General features: G+C 39.5%; 1 protein-coding gene across 4 annotated transcripts in view; it reads right to left on the bottom strand.

Annotated features, from left to right (window-relative positions):
- PAPOLA (poly(A) polymerase alpha) overlaps positions 1-13,028 on the bottom strand; it is a 44,134-nt gene extending 31,106 nt beyond the window's left edge. For 2 of the 4 annotated variants that reach the window (XM_054275295.1, XM_054275296.1), the window contains exons 1-5: positions 12,792-13,027; positions 4,266-4,436; positions 3,109-3,175; positions 1,659-1,740; positions 1,088-1,197 (exon numbers count right to left, since the gene is read on the bottom strand). In XM_054275295.1, coding sequence (XP_054131270.1) covers positions 1,088-1,197; positions 1,659-1,740; positions 3,109-3,175; positions 4,266-4,436; positions 12,792-12,799 — 438 coding nt within the window. In that variant the 5' untranslated portion in view covers positions 12,800-13,027. Of the gene's footprint in view, positions 1-1,087; positions 1,198-1,658; positions 1,741-3,108; positions 3,176-4,265; positions 4,437-12,791 lie in introns of all 4 variants that reach the window. The other 2 variants (XM_054275297.1, XM_054275294.1) reach the window with 2 other exon arrangements.
- Between the last annotated feature and the right edge of the window lie 546 nt (positions 13,029-13,574).

The following is a 13,574-nucleotide window of genomic DNA, read 5'->3' as shown; positions in this document are numbered from 1 at the left end:
ACATGTACAAACTTCAAATATTAGCTAGAATGATCTAAAAGTATTATGACACCCTGACATAAAGATTATTTGCATCACTACAGTGCTACACTGGATACCATACATACCTTGCTGCTTAATCAACTACATTACCTGGTGTTAAGAGTTTACAGTAAAGGTGAATGGAAACCTGAAAATTTGAATCCTCTTAAATACAGCGTGTCAATTTAAAGATTACTGAATGTGTTCAGATAAAGTGTTGAAAAACTTTGTTTGTTGAAAAGTTGTTTCAGTGCATATAGTGTTACCACTAGATGTTTGCATTACCCTGGTAGTTACCAACTACAGGGTGCATAGATTAGAAGAATGCTGCAGAATCAGACCCATTTATTTTATGAAAGCAGGACTAAACCAAAGACTTGCCAGGACCTATCTTCATCTAAAAAAAAAAAAAACTGGAGCAGAGAAAATTAGAAAATTTACTCTGAGCCAATATCAAGACTAAAGCTCCCACCAGCTGACTCGGGGAGGTGTGTCACTGAGGTATAACACAAACAAAATACTGCATTAGTACGGTCTTCCACTACAATAAGGGAAATATTCATCTTTAGAAGCTAAAAATCATGCACAAGCATTTAGTAACAAAACACTAAAAATATAGCTTCCCTTTTCAAATGCACAGTTGACAGCCAATATAAAAAGTTTATTTAATATCAACCACCATTACTGTTTATGTAAGCATGAAGTTATAAAAAAGCAACATAAAACCTTCATTAAAACTAAACAAGCTTTGCTGTGAACCCTGTCAAACTAACATTTATATTTGTGTCTGCCTGCTTATAGAGAATAAGCAGAAATTTTGCCATACTAACATACATGCTAAGAGAACATTACATTCAAATTTTTAAGTGTATCTACTAAGTGAGACCAGAGAAAATTCAGAAGAACCTCTATTTATTTCAACTCTTATAACAAGCTTTGCTGCAGGTTAACAAAAAATCTTGAAGTCTTATAAGTAAAGTTATATTTACTAATTTAATGCAACATCTTTCACTACAGAATTCTCCTAATCCTCAGGTCAGCAAGCTGTACCAGGTGTTTCACATACCCTCAGATCTTTCACTTCTTCTTGCTGTTTTAACTTTTCATAAAACGATGTGAAAAAATCACTTCTTTCAACATGTCTTGGTGCAACACACAGGGCATCAATATCAGCACCTGAAATTGTTAATTAGCAGAAGTGTATTAGTCAATACTTCACATGCATAGAATGCCAGCAATAGATATATTTTTATTAATAATTAAGCAGTAAAATTTAGTTTCATCATGTGGAATGGTGGTTTTTTGAAATACTAAGTCAAACCAAATGAAAAATAATTCATGCCCATTAAACATACAGAACACATACATACACTCTTGCTTCAATTGTGGAACATGTGCAATTTTCTAAGAACAAAACATGAAATTATAAGTATACAACTTCCTCTGTCTTTAAATAATTTTCAACTTTGTTTCTCAATTCATGCTGAAAACATAATATAGGAATATAATTCTTTTATTTAGAATGAAGACTAGAAATGGTTAACCAAAAAAATTAAGAAATCTAACACCACCTCAAAATACAGCAAGATCAGTCATTAGCTCAAAGACATGGATTTTTATCACAAAAGGGAAATTACCTTTTGTATGAACCCCTAATCTATACGATCCAAATGTAAAAATTTTTCCTCCAACGTTTTCTATCACCGATTGTGGAAGATTCTAAATGGAACAAAAAAAAGGTTATTTTACCTTAACAACTTAACACAAGCCATTTATTTTCAAACAAGAGGAAAATTATTGCACAAAAATTATGCTGCTGAACTACTGAAATAATCTCAGTATTCACAGAAAAGACTGAGATACCTTTGCCACTTGGATCATTTATAACATCTCGACTAGGTCACACATTTCCACCTCCAACCTGGTAATTGTTGCACCAATTCCACACTTCAGGTGCAACAGCTTTATGATGCTACAGAGATCAAACATTTTGCTTACCACTCAGGCATTTTATACAGACACAGAAATAGATGATGGATTCCAATTTAGAGCAACTCAAAACACACCCTACTCTATCAGTATTTACTACATTACCTTCAGAGACACTTGTAACACAGCCTTTAAATAAAAATTTGGGGTTAGGAAAGGCATTTATTTTATGTTTAAATTGTTTAGGTACATCTACTAAAATTCCTAGTCTTTAAAAAACTGTTGAATCCACAGTACTGTGGGCAAAGAGGGCTATCCTTTCATAACAGGATGCAATGCTACAACCTGAAATCCTACATGAATGTTTGTTCACACAGCAGAAGACAAAATAAAGCCAAACTTCTATTTTCAATGTACATGATATTAACTTAAGCAGCCTTCAATCTTACATGGGTCATGATATTCTCACTATTTTGTTTTCAAGGACCAAGACACACGTAGCAGGACTGTCCCTGCTCATAATCTTGTTCATACATAAATTCTCATTGCATAAGGAAAGTGTACAGAAAACATACAATCCCAAATACACACAAAGCAAAATAGCTTAAAAAAATCAGGTGTTTCCTCTTAAAAAAAAAAAAACCACTACAATCACACAAATCTATAACCAGTCAAACAATTTGTGTGAGAACATATTGTTTGTACATTGTATGTTCTCAAACAATATGTTTGAGAACATATTGATTGCTGTAACCTGGCAAAAACAGTATGAGCATTATCAGTGTACAAAAGTAACATTACAGGAACAACATTAAAGAAAAATACCACAGACAACAAAGATGCAGTAAGTTCATTTTAAGATTAAGCACTGTTTCACAAAGGCAAATACTGTAAGATTGTGATTAGTACAGTACTATATGCAGGAATTTTGAGAAAAAGACAAGTTACATCTATCAGTTCCTTTCTTTGACAAGGTTCTACTACTATGAAGGGGCAATGCTGCTTGTAAACAAAAGAAACTACATAAGGATGGTATCTCTTTTGATTCCCCAAATCTGAGGTTCATTCCATTTAGTACAGGAATGTGCTTTAGAGTAATCTCCCTACAGCACTCTTCAAAACACAATATTGGCAACCTCATGTAAAGTACACCCATACCTTGCTTTCACTGATTTCTCGGATCCATTCCTTTACCAAGTTATTTAATTTTCCCAAAATGAGAATCCTATTAATAAAACAGCAGAATGACAGGTTATAAACTTAGACAAAACTAGTAGAATTTTTTATCATTATAATGTTATCATCATAACACGGTAAGTCAACTTGAGTAACATTACAGTTCTAATTAGAGATCTTGTTATATATACATATATACTGAAAGAGTTACTCCCACAACATCCCCACTATTTTTCACCCCTTAGAAACATTCAAGAGATTTAAGCTCCAAAAAAATGAAAGCATGCAAGGCATACACACATGAATTCAACTCATTTGCAAAATAAAATGGTAATTTGTGTAACTCATGCATCTAAAATAACAGTGACAAGCAGTACTGAGAGGGGGGGAAAAAAATCCTCAAAAAGCTTAATAAGGAAAAAAAAGTATGAAGTCCATTACAATGAAGTAGTGATGAAGGGGAAAAAATGCAAACCAGCCTCTTAAATTTTAAAGCCATTTTAATTCCTCTCTGTGTTTTGAGGTATTACTCTTAATTGTGAAGCAAAGTGAAAATTTTCCAGGATATAAATCCATTTTAATTCAGGTGAAATGTACATTTTTGAGTTGAGTCTGTGGTTAGAAATCGTAGTTATTTAGCCAGGCTGCAAGGCCTAAGCTCAGTGAAGTTACTTCAGAGAAGGACAGAGATAAAGGGGAGGAGACAGAAGATGATAGAGAGAGACAGGGACTGCTGTAAGGGCAAGTCAGCCTGACCTCGGAATTCTTTCTGATAAAAAGGAACTAGTGGTAAAAGTCACACGAAACCCATAAAAATGAATATGTATGAACCTCTTGTGAAACTGTATGCATATGTATTTGAGAGGGGGATAAAAGGAGATCTGAAGTTCTCAGAGGTACACATGCCTTTTTCGAGGAGAGCATTCTCTGCATGTGTCTGGCGCTGTAATAAACATACCGAGCTTTACAACCTTTATAAAGTTGTGAGGTTTCTTCTTTTCTCCGCAAAACAACTCAGAAAAATTGAGCTTACAATTCCACTAGGCATTTAAGAAAGCATTTGAAAGAACACACACACACTTGGTGTTCAACAGTCACACCTGAACCTCATGGCAGGACACAAAACAGTGTTCACTCACCTGCGCTGCAGCTCCTCTTCCTCTTCAAACACGCCATAAGGTTTTAGGGTTTCGATTAATTTCTGGGTAAGCATGCAGTCAAACTCCTTGGGGGCAGCTAAACTGATGGGTGAGGTAATGCCATAATGCTTCTGTAGTTGCTGTGTTTGTGATCCCTGGGTTGTAACGGGACTAATAAAGGCAATTGGATAAAGTTACTGACAGAAACAAAACAAAAGAAATTTATTTTTTCTAATCAGAGTAGACAAGAGATACATACTAAGAAAAAAAAAAAAAAAGTTAAGCCTAGTGTGAGCATTTTCATCCCAAATCACTCTGTTAAATCTGTCCTGCTAAGGACACTAACAGAATTACCTTTCACCTTCTTTCAATATGCAGTCATTTTTTTCCCCCCATATTTTTTTTTTCATTCTACTAGAGCAAAACCTGTATCAGTTTGGGTTCCTTCACTTTCATAAAGCCTAAAGTAAAGAGAACTCTTATGTCAAATAGTCAAGCTGACAGCAAAAGTGAAAGCCCCACTCTTGCCAGGCATAACATTCCTTGGTTATACTGCTCCAGTATCAGCCCTGCATGTTTACACCTATTATATCCTATTTCTATCATACAAAATGAGAAATATTTTCACAAGGCTAGCTACCTATTACATGTGGAAGAACTAAATCAGTACTTGAATTTTACTTCCATTATTTGTCATAATCATCTCAAGATTTCATTCCTCATTTCCATAAGGGCTTTTTAAAAAAACCCCATAATTAAAAATTGGCAAGAATACACAAAACATGATATAGTTTTCCAGAAGTTGAATCCATTTAATAACAATTTCAAGTACTACAATTTGTTTGCAATCAAGAATTTAGTCACAATGCAAGCTTAAGCACATCTGTCCCTTTGCTCATCAGCAAAAAAAAAAAAAAAGGGCACATCAAGAAAAACATTAAAAAGTGCACATTTAAAAAAATTAACCATCAAGTAATTGTGGAGACTAGGGCAATGTTTGGGAAAATTCTTTTATACTTTTATCCTTGAGCTAATAAAAAATCTGGTAGGAGTTGAATAAATCATATACATCCTAGGACTTTAAGTGTCAATGAAAACATTTTTCTTTAAAAAATCTGTTCAGATGAATTACATAAAACAGTAATTCAAATTAAGGATAAAGGAAGCCCCTAAAACTTTTTGCTCCTTTTAAAACTTTCTTCTCTTCAAAAAAAAAAAAAAAAAAAAAAAAAACACCACAAAACACTTTAGGAATGTCAATGTCAACACAAGTAGTATCTTCAGCCACTTAACTGCCTCTAAAAAAAGCAGCCAGAAAACAGTGTCAATATATAAACATCCTTTGAATATTTTAACTTATACCACAAAGTAAGTTGTTTGAACAACATTTTCTCCCCTATTGCCAATTGTTATTTTGAAATAAAAAAATATATGCTTTTTAATTTAAGATTTTTCAGTTTACTTTTGCAGATTTTTTAAAGCAGTAATACAAAACAATCAATAATTTAGCTTTATGTAACAATTTCCTAATGGCCTAACTCTAATTTTCATCCATTCATAGCAAGAAACTGAATCCAATTCAGAAGATTAGACTTCACTAAAAGGGCTGGCAAAACACAGCCTGAGAGATACTCTTACTAGATTTCAAAAAAGACTCAATGTCACTCAAAACCAGATTCTGCTGAGCTAATTTCTGAAGCCACCAATGCTGACAGGCCTCTATATTGCCCCTACTTGTAAGGGCCATGGTTCATAAATTCAAGAACTAACAACTAAACATAGTCCTTTACATTGTCTATAAAATACAGCACATAACCCTCAGCCAAACATCAGCTCTCTCCCCTAGTGTGGTTTACACCCAGCCCTGGCAGTGCCATGTGCAGCTCTGCCCCCCAAACACCTCACTGCAGTGTTCCAGTGTTCCTCAGCCCCTACAGGCCCACCAGAGCATGGCCACAGGGCACGAACCGCTCTGAAACTGCTCACTAAAACAACAGCTTCAAACAGCCAATGACATCGATCACCAGATAAACATCTCCGGGAACTGTTACATAAAGCCAGCTACGGTTCTTACATTTACTTTTACAATAATGGAATAACGACGCTATCAACAGCACCGGACCTCCCCAGCACAAGTGTTCCAGGTATTTTTGAGCACTGAGGAGTTAGTAAGTACCCTTGCAATGGGTTAGTGTGTAACAATTCTCAGCACAGACGCCTTCAAGACTTTGGTAGCTGCAGAAGACAGTTAACATGCATTAATGCTGAAGAGAACATGGGTAATTTCCAGATAAAAACATTTAAATTGAAGCTCTGCTGTTTACACCTGCTAAGTTAACTCTAGTTTAAGGTTTCTGTCGCACAACAAAGAATATGAAAAAAATTCCTTTGGAAAATTCAAGAAAAAACGGTATGGCAAGAAAGTTCGTTAAACTTAATGAAGGACAGAATAAAGTAACTTATTCTGTTCATGCATTCATTTAAAAGGCAGCATGAAAGTTCATATAAACAAACAAGTAAAGGTATATCCTCTCCCTGCCTCCTACCTTCCATGGAGATCACACTCACACTCCAGTATCTTCCCTTAGTCACACATGGGCTTATGGACATTCTACTTTTTGCTTGTGACACATCCAGAGAAGACGTGTCACTTAAGCTACCAATTTTATTCAAAGAAAGGTGAAAAGTCAGGGAAGTATCAGTGCTGAGCTCCTACCCAAACGGATTAGGGATTAGCCTTGCTGGGAAGTCAATACCTTGATGGCAAATCACTTCTGGTTCTCACTGAAGTTACACATTAACAACACGCAGAGTATTAAACAACGACTGAAGTTCCATCTCAGCTACTCACTCTTGACAACAGCAGATCTGGCAGATCATCTGGGTCTGACACATCTGAAAGCATGTCGAGGGCTTGTTGAGTTGTGGGATTTTTTGTTTTGGGCTTTTGTGTTTGTTGTTTGGTTTTGGTTTTTAATAAAAAACGAAAAACAAACCAAAATACCAGAATAAACAAACCAAACAAAAAAAAAGCTAAGCATTTCTTTAAGATCACAAAGAAAATTAAGATACAGTTTGAGGCTTCTGAGTTTGTTTCTTGTCAGCCATATATAAACGTGAAGATCATCCTATCATTCTGAGATTACTATGAGGTATCTGTCAATTGCACAAATACAAAATAAAGTCACAGAAAATTATACAGAGTTAAATTTAAAATGCTATTGTTGCAGCTCTGGTTTAATCTGAATTTTTTAAGAACTTATACTAACAATTTACCACATGCAAGCTGGGCAACAGCTACAGTGGATTTATTCTAGAGTGTTATGATTCAGTGTTTCAGATTCAAATATCAATTTAATCAAAAAGAAACTTACATGTCTCTCTTCCCCATATAAAAATACAGACACAATCTAGTCAGTGTTAAACTGAAGGCAGTGCAGCCAAACTTTTTCCTCAGAACTTCAAGTTTTGGTAAGCAGTATCTTTTTATATTGTTACCAGCAACTACCTAACTAAAAGAACAGATCTTGGCTATATGGTCACTGCTAAAACCCATTTTAAGCAGTGCAGAAGTGGAAGGAAAAACACCCAAACAAAGCTTGTAAGAAGCTTTACAGTTTCCAGAGCAAACACCTCTAAACTCCTTTATATGGAAGTGACTAAATGTTGTTCTAAGGCAGAGGAGGGATTACAGTGCATCTTTCGAAGATCAGGTGATAGCCTGAACACATCCATTTAAACTGAACACGGCACAAATACAGCTGTACCTATGTAACACTGTCTCATATATAACTAAGACTTGGATAGTAATTCCCAGTTCTGTACTATTGTTTGCTTTTACAACACTAGAACCTTTCTCCATCCTCAGAAAAATCAGCAATCCTGTGTTGAACTTTTTCAGATGTGCTCTGTATTTAAACCAACTTCTAACCCCACAAGAAAACTTGTCTTTCTAAACACTTGTTCTTCTTCTCTCCCTGTATTCCACGTCCCTTCTAACAGTACTATTTTTAGTGCTATTTCTGTTGAGATTTTACATTTCTTATCAAAACCAAAATACAGTTGCTATCAGTACCACACTATCTACATATCATGGTCCTGAAATTTGGGAAACATCACAAAAATTAAAATACAAACAACTGAAATATTAAAAATACATAGCCTAATACTGAAAAAATCATAACAATTTCAATCCCCCCAAGTTTCAAACTCATCCAGATACTAAGACAAAGTACACAACTTAAGGATTCTCAATGATTATCCTCACTTCTCTATTTGCCTCTACTGATTAGCTCAGCAAAATGTATTTATTCCTTTTTATTTGCTGATGAAGACACCAAAGTCAGATTCCTGAAACAATACTGGTCATCACACCATCTGGTTAACCAGCTGGAGCTAAATTCATGGAGCTCAAGCTCCACTGTGACCAGATTCAGAGAAACTCTGCTGAGGAGTTTTGCTTCATTTTAAATTTCCTTCAGCAACGAGTGACTGGCAATTCAGAGTGAAGATTCCAGCTTAATGCTAACACCATCACTCCAAACGAAGTTTCAAAAATCTAGGCAGGAAACAGCAATGAAGTCTGTGCAAATCAGTTACTGGGAACATATGTTTCAAATGGTTAAGACAATACAGCTCTCCCCCTGAATAAAAGTTTCAGTATCTAGCAGAATATTACTGGACCATTCAGGCCATGAATTATGTCTTCAACTCTCAGTATGAAGTGTTCAAAACAAACACTGGCTTGAACACAGGCACTGGAGCAATTGCAGGTAACAGGGGTACAGAAGAGGCTCACCTATGGCAAAAGGTCATTCACACACATTCTGCTGACCTTGGACACTCTCCTGAGCTCTCTGGCTCTTCTGTTCACGCAGAAGAACAAGAAAGGCAGCATGAGCAAACAAAAACCCAATCCACAACCCGTCTTACTAACACAGCTGAAGGAGAAGTTTCTCCAGTTTAAAGAAAAGAAAGTGCTCATGAACTGCACAGGCAGCAGCTGAACCAAAAACTATTTTTATTGCTACATGGGAGACAAAAAACTCAAGAGCAATTTAAGAAATTCAGTAAGGCTGAATCAAAAGATAACAAGGACTATAAACTAAGAACTAGGAATCTCACAAAGCATTTCACTGTTAAGAGATTAATTTGTCTCAGTGGTGAAATCTGCTCAGCCCAAAATAACTTGGTTTCCCAGTTCTGTGCAGTACCTTTACAGTAACAGGTATAATCCCAGTCCTTTTTTAGAGTGATACTGGAAGACTGAAAGCTACTGCAAAACCATATATCCTTGCATCTAATCCTCAGCACACATTTTTGTATTGATTGTTTCTCAGTTAAGAAAGCTATCACTTTATGTTATAGCAACTATTCCTCTAAAGTCAGTCCACTGCTCTCCAAAGTTAAGAATAATTTAATTCCTTTACTAACAGCCTATAAAATTCTCAACTCTCTCTGCTCAGAAACACTCATCCATTCCCAGTCAGCACAAGGCATTTTAAATACAATGCTGTATTTCCAGCATGTAAACTGAGAGTCTCTAATGAAAAGTGAAGAAAACAATGACTTTGCCTATGTCTACAGCAAAGTCCAGTGAAAGAGAAAATGAGAAGTCTTATTTCAAAAGTGAGAATCAGCTTGACTGTCCACTGGAAAGAACAACTCTTAATGACATTCCAAAACTCTAATACAGAAGTTAGCAATACTAATAATACTTAAAATTTATAGATCTTATGGCACTTTTAAAATGTTCATGTATATGCCTCAAAGCACTTTTCCACTTCTGGTAACAGAATAAAACAAAACATTTCCAAAGTGTTTTGCCATGAATTCAGCACACACAGACATCCAGCACCTTACTAAGAAACAGATTCATGCTCTCTCTATTTGGAGGGTTAGAAAGCCCCAGGTTACATGAAAAGAGCAAATCATCACTCTCATACACACAGCTCCACCTTCACTGAGTCAGAAGCCTTTCTGTATAAGCCCCAGATCCAACCAAAACACATGAACAGCTTAGTGAGTTCATCCTCCCCTGGTATCTTATGTTTCAGATAATGCACAGGACCATTCCATACCTAACCGTGCACTCAAATATATCTTTATGACAGGAGAAATGGTCATCCTTGTTTCTAATCAGCTTTTCTGTAAAGACTTCTTCCTTATACAGCTCCTAGCGCTCCCCACATGAGAACTCTAACAAAAAGTCATTAAAGTTTCTAAAATAAATTTTAATATTAAAAAAAATGCTGAAGGCTTCTGTAAATGCCAGATATCAGCATCAGCAGTCTTACTACTGATGTACCACGTACAGGAAGAATTTGATTGGTTTTCTACTTTTGAATCATACTGTTAATAAGTGCAATATGAACACTGGTGAACTCTGGAGAACCCGGAACTCCAAGTCAAGAATGACAACCTCTGGTTGTATAAGAAATAAGATTTGACAAGGCCTGTCAATTGTAAACACCACGGCTGAAAATGCATTTTGAACAACATATTGAAAAGTCAGGCGAAAAAAAGAAAAAAAAAAAAGAACATTTTGTCACCATGAAAGTTTGGCAGTAACATAGGGTTATTCTACTTTCACTCAAAAAGATTATCGTCCAGAAGACAGAATCAACTGTCTGGAAAGAATTACAGAGGAAAAATCTTCCCAAGCTGCCTCCTTCTCTTCTCTTAAGTCAGAGGCTTCACTTCACAAACTCAAGAATTAGCATTACCAGCATTTCTACTTAGTGGCATTATAATACTCACTTTAAAGTCTTGACTGGATGATCCCAAGTCAACAATGTCAAACATACAAATAACAGAACAAATGCATAAACTGAAAAAGGCCCATTTTTGCTAACTACAATGAATCTCCTGTACTAGTTAAGTTGCCAAATAATATTTACACTGAAAATAGAAATAACTTGGTGCCACTGTAACTATGTACTGTAATTTAAGTGTTTCTAGTTAAAGTATCATAGACACCTACATCAAGAGAAATTATCAAATCATTCCAAAATTTTCAAAATTGAAGATGGCTGTTATTACAACACATAAAAGTGGCCCAAACTTTTATATGTTGTTACTAAGCCTTTGGAATTTATATAGTCACAACACAATAAGCTAAGAATGAAAGCAAGTGGAATAAATACCCTCCCATTTTCCTGAGGCTGAAAAGCCTAACCAACTTCAAAAGCTGACTTCTGGTAACTTTTCATTGCCATAATTAACATGTGCAAAACTCACCTATAAAGACATTGGCGCTTCGTTATACAACCATTAGAACCTACTCAGCATAACCATTTTCCTTCCTGCATTCACCCACTGGTTCCTTCCCTGCTATAAACCCTCTCAGATAAGTTTCTATCATGTCATCCACCCCATGACTAACTTTGCAGTACTTCAGACTGAATTAACAAGCACAACAGACAACCCTGGCTATTCGCCACTTAAAAGTTGATATATTTTTAACCACAGTGAATAATCCCAAATTGTAACAGTGAGAGAAAGAGTGTGGAATCACAAGCTCTTTATATTTCTCCTTCAACGAAAAAAAAACCCCACCACACAAACCAAAAACCAAATAAACAGACCAACCGAGCAAAATACATAAACATGCCTTATTCTGAAAAGTCACTTGATAACCTACACATCACTGTTTCCCTCGATCTCTATAGCGTAATAAAATACTAAGATTGTGAACTTCAGAACTGAAGAGCTTCAAGTTTTGTCGTCTCAATCAGAATTCGTAAAAACGTCAGCGATGAGGGACAAAAAAAAAAAAAAAAAGGGAAGCCAAAAAAAAAAAAAAAAGCCAGAAGTAAAAGAAAAAAATCAGCGAACAAATTGGGCTGAATAAGGTCACACTCGGTTATTCCCGACTGCCAGCAGGGTCACGGCACGGCCCGGGCAGCGCACAGGCGCCGCGGCTGCCGGCGGCGGGCGGGAGGGACGCGCGGGCCCGTCCGCCGGCCGGGGGCGCTGCCCGGAGCCCCGGCAGCGGGGGGTTCCAAGGGCAGCACGCCGGGCTCGGGGAGCACCCCGGAACCAGCGGCCCAGGGTCTCCTGCCCGGAACGGGAATAAACTGCCCGCGTGGTCACAGCGGGAGAGACCTCACGGGGCTGGGGGAAAGCGCTTCACCCACAGCGGCCGAGGCGAGCGAGGGACAAACACGCGGGTCTCGCCCCTCCATGCGCCCTGACCCAGCAGCGGCGAGCGGAGGCCGCCGCACGCGTTCCCCCCGCCCCGCACGTTGCCGCTGCGAGATCGCAAAGGCGGCGACAACAAGGCAAAGGCCGTGTCGCTATCAGCTCCGGGGCTCGCACGATGGGAGGCGAGAAAGCGTGGAGCTCCGGCGGCGCGGGCAGCAGCGCCAGGGCCGCACACTGCGGCAGCGGAAGCGCCCGGGCCGAGGGGACCGTGCGGGGGAAGGGCCCGAGCCCCAGCAGGAAGGGCCCGGGCATGTGGGGAGCGCCGGGCCGGGGCCGGCACAACGCGAGCCCCGAGCGCGCCCCGCGAGCTCCCGGACTTACAACGGCATCGTCTCTCCGGCCCCTCCTCCTCCTCCTCCGCCGCCGCCGCCACCACCGCCGCCGCGTCGTCCCCTTCCTCCTCTTCTTCCTCCTCACCCACCGCTGCCGCCTGAGGACCGGTCACTCGTCCCGCGGAGCGGCGGGAGCCGCGACCATGGCACGGGCCGGGGCCAGGCCCCGAGAGCGGAGGGAGCGGCTGTGCCGGGCCCGGCCGCCGCCGCCGCTTCACTCGCCTCTTCCCCTCCGGCCTTCTAACATGGCGCCCGGACGCTACCACAGCAACGTCCCGGGGCGGGGGGGGCCTGACGCAGCGCAGTGAGCGCCCCCGCACGGCGCACACGCTCGCCCGGTCGCGCGTGCGCAGAGGTAGTCAGAGCCGCGGGGCACGCTGGGGAATGTAGTCGCGGTGGCGGCGGCAGCGGCGCCGGTCGAGGTTTGAAAACAAAGCGCCAACGGCCGCGGGGCGGCGCGTGCGCGGGGCCGGGCGGGACCGGAGCGGACGGGACCGGCTCTGCTCGGCTAGGCTCGGCTAGGCTCGGCTAGGCTCGGCTCACCTCGGCACCGCAGAGTCTCGGGGAGTCGGCCCGGCGCTCTGGGCTCGGAAGGGGCTCGTTCAAAGGCAGCCCCGAGCGTGGCTTGGGCTGCACCCGTCCTGCTCACTGAGCATTCGTGCCCTGCGCAAAGCAAAGCAAAGGGATTCTAAGAGTTGTTCTTGAAGCATCTGCCTGGAGTAGTCTGCATAAACTTTCAGAATATTGTAAAAAAGTCACACTCTTTATAGAT

Source organism: Melozone crissalis, unplaced genomic scaffold (assembly GCF_028551555.1).
Source record: "Melozone crissalis strain CALT ecotype California unplaced genomic scaffold, PUWL_Pcris_2 ptg000018l_1, whole genome shotgun sequence".
In the NCBI taxonomy this organism is placed as follows: Eukaryota; Metazoa; Chordata; class Aves; order Passeriformes; family Passerellidae; genus Melozone; species Melozone crissalis.
The sequence above is the reverse complement of the archived record's forward strand: the minus strand, read 5'-3'. Positions and strand labels throughout refer to the sequence as shown.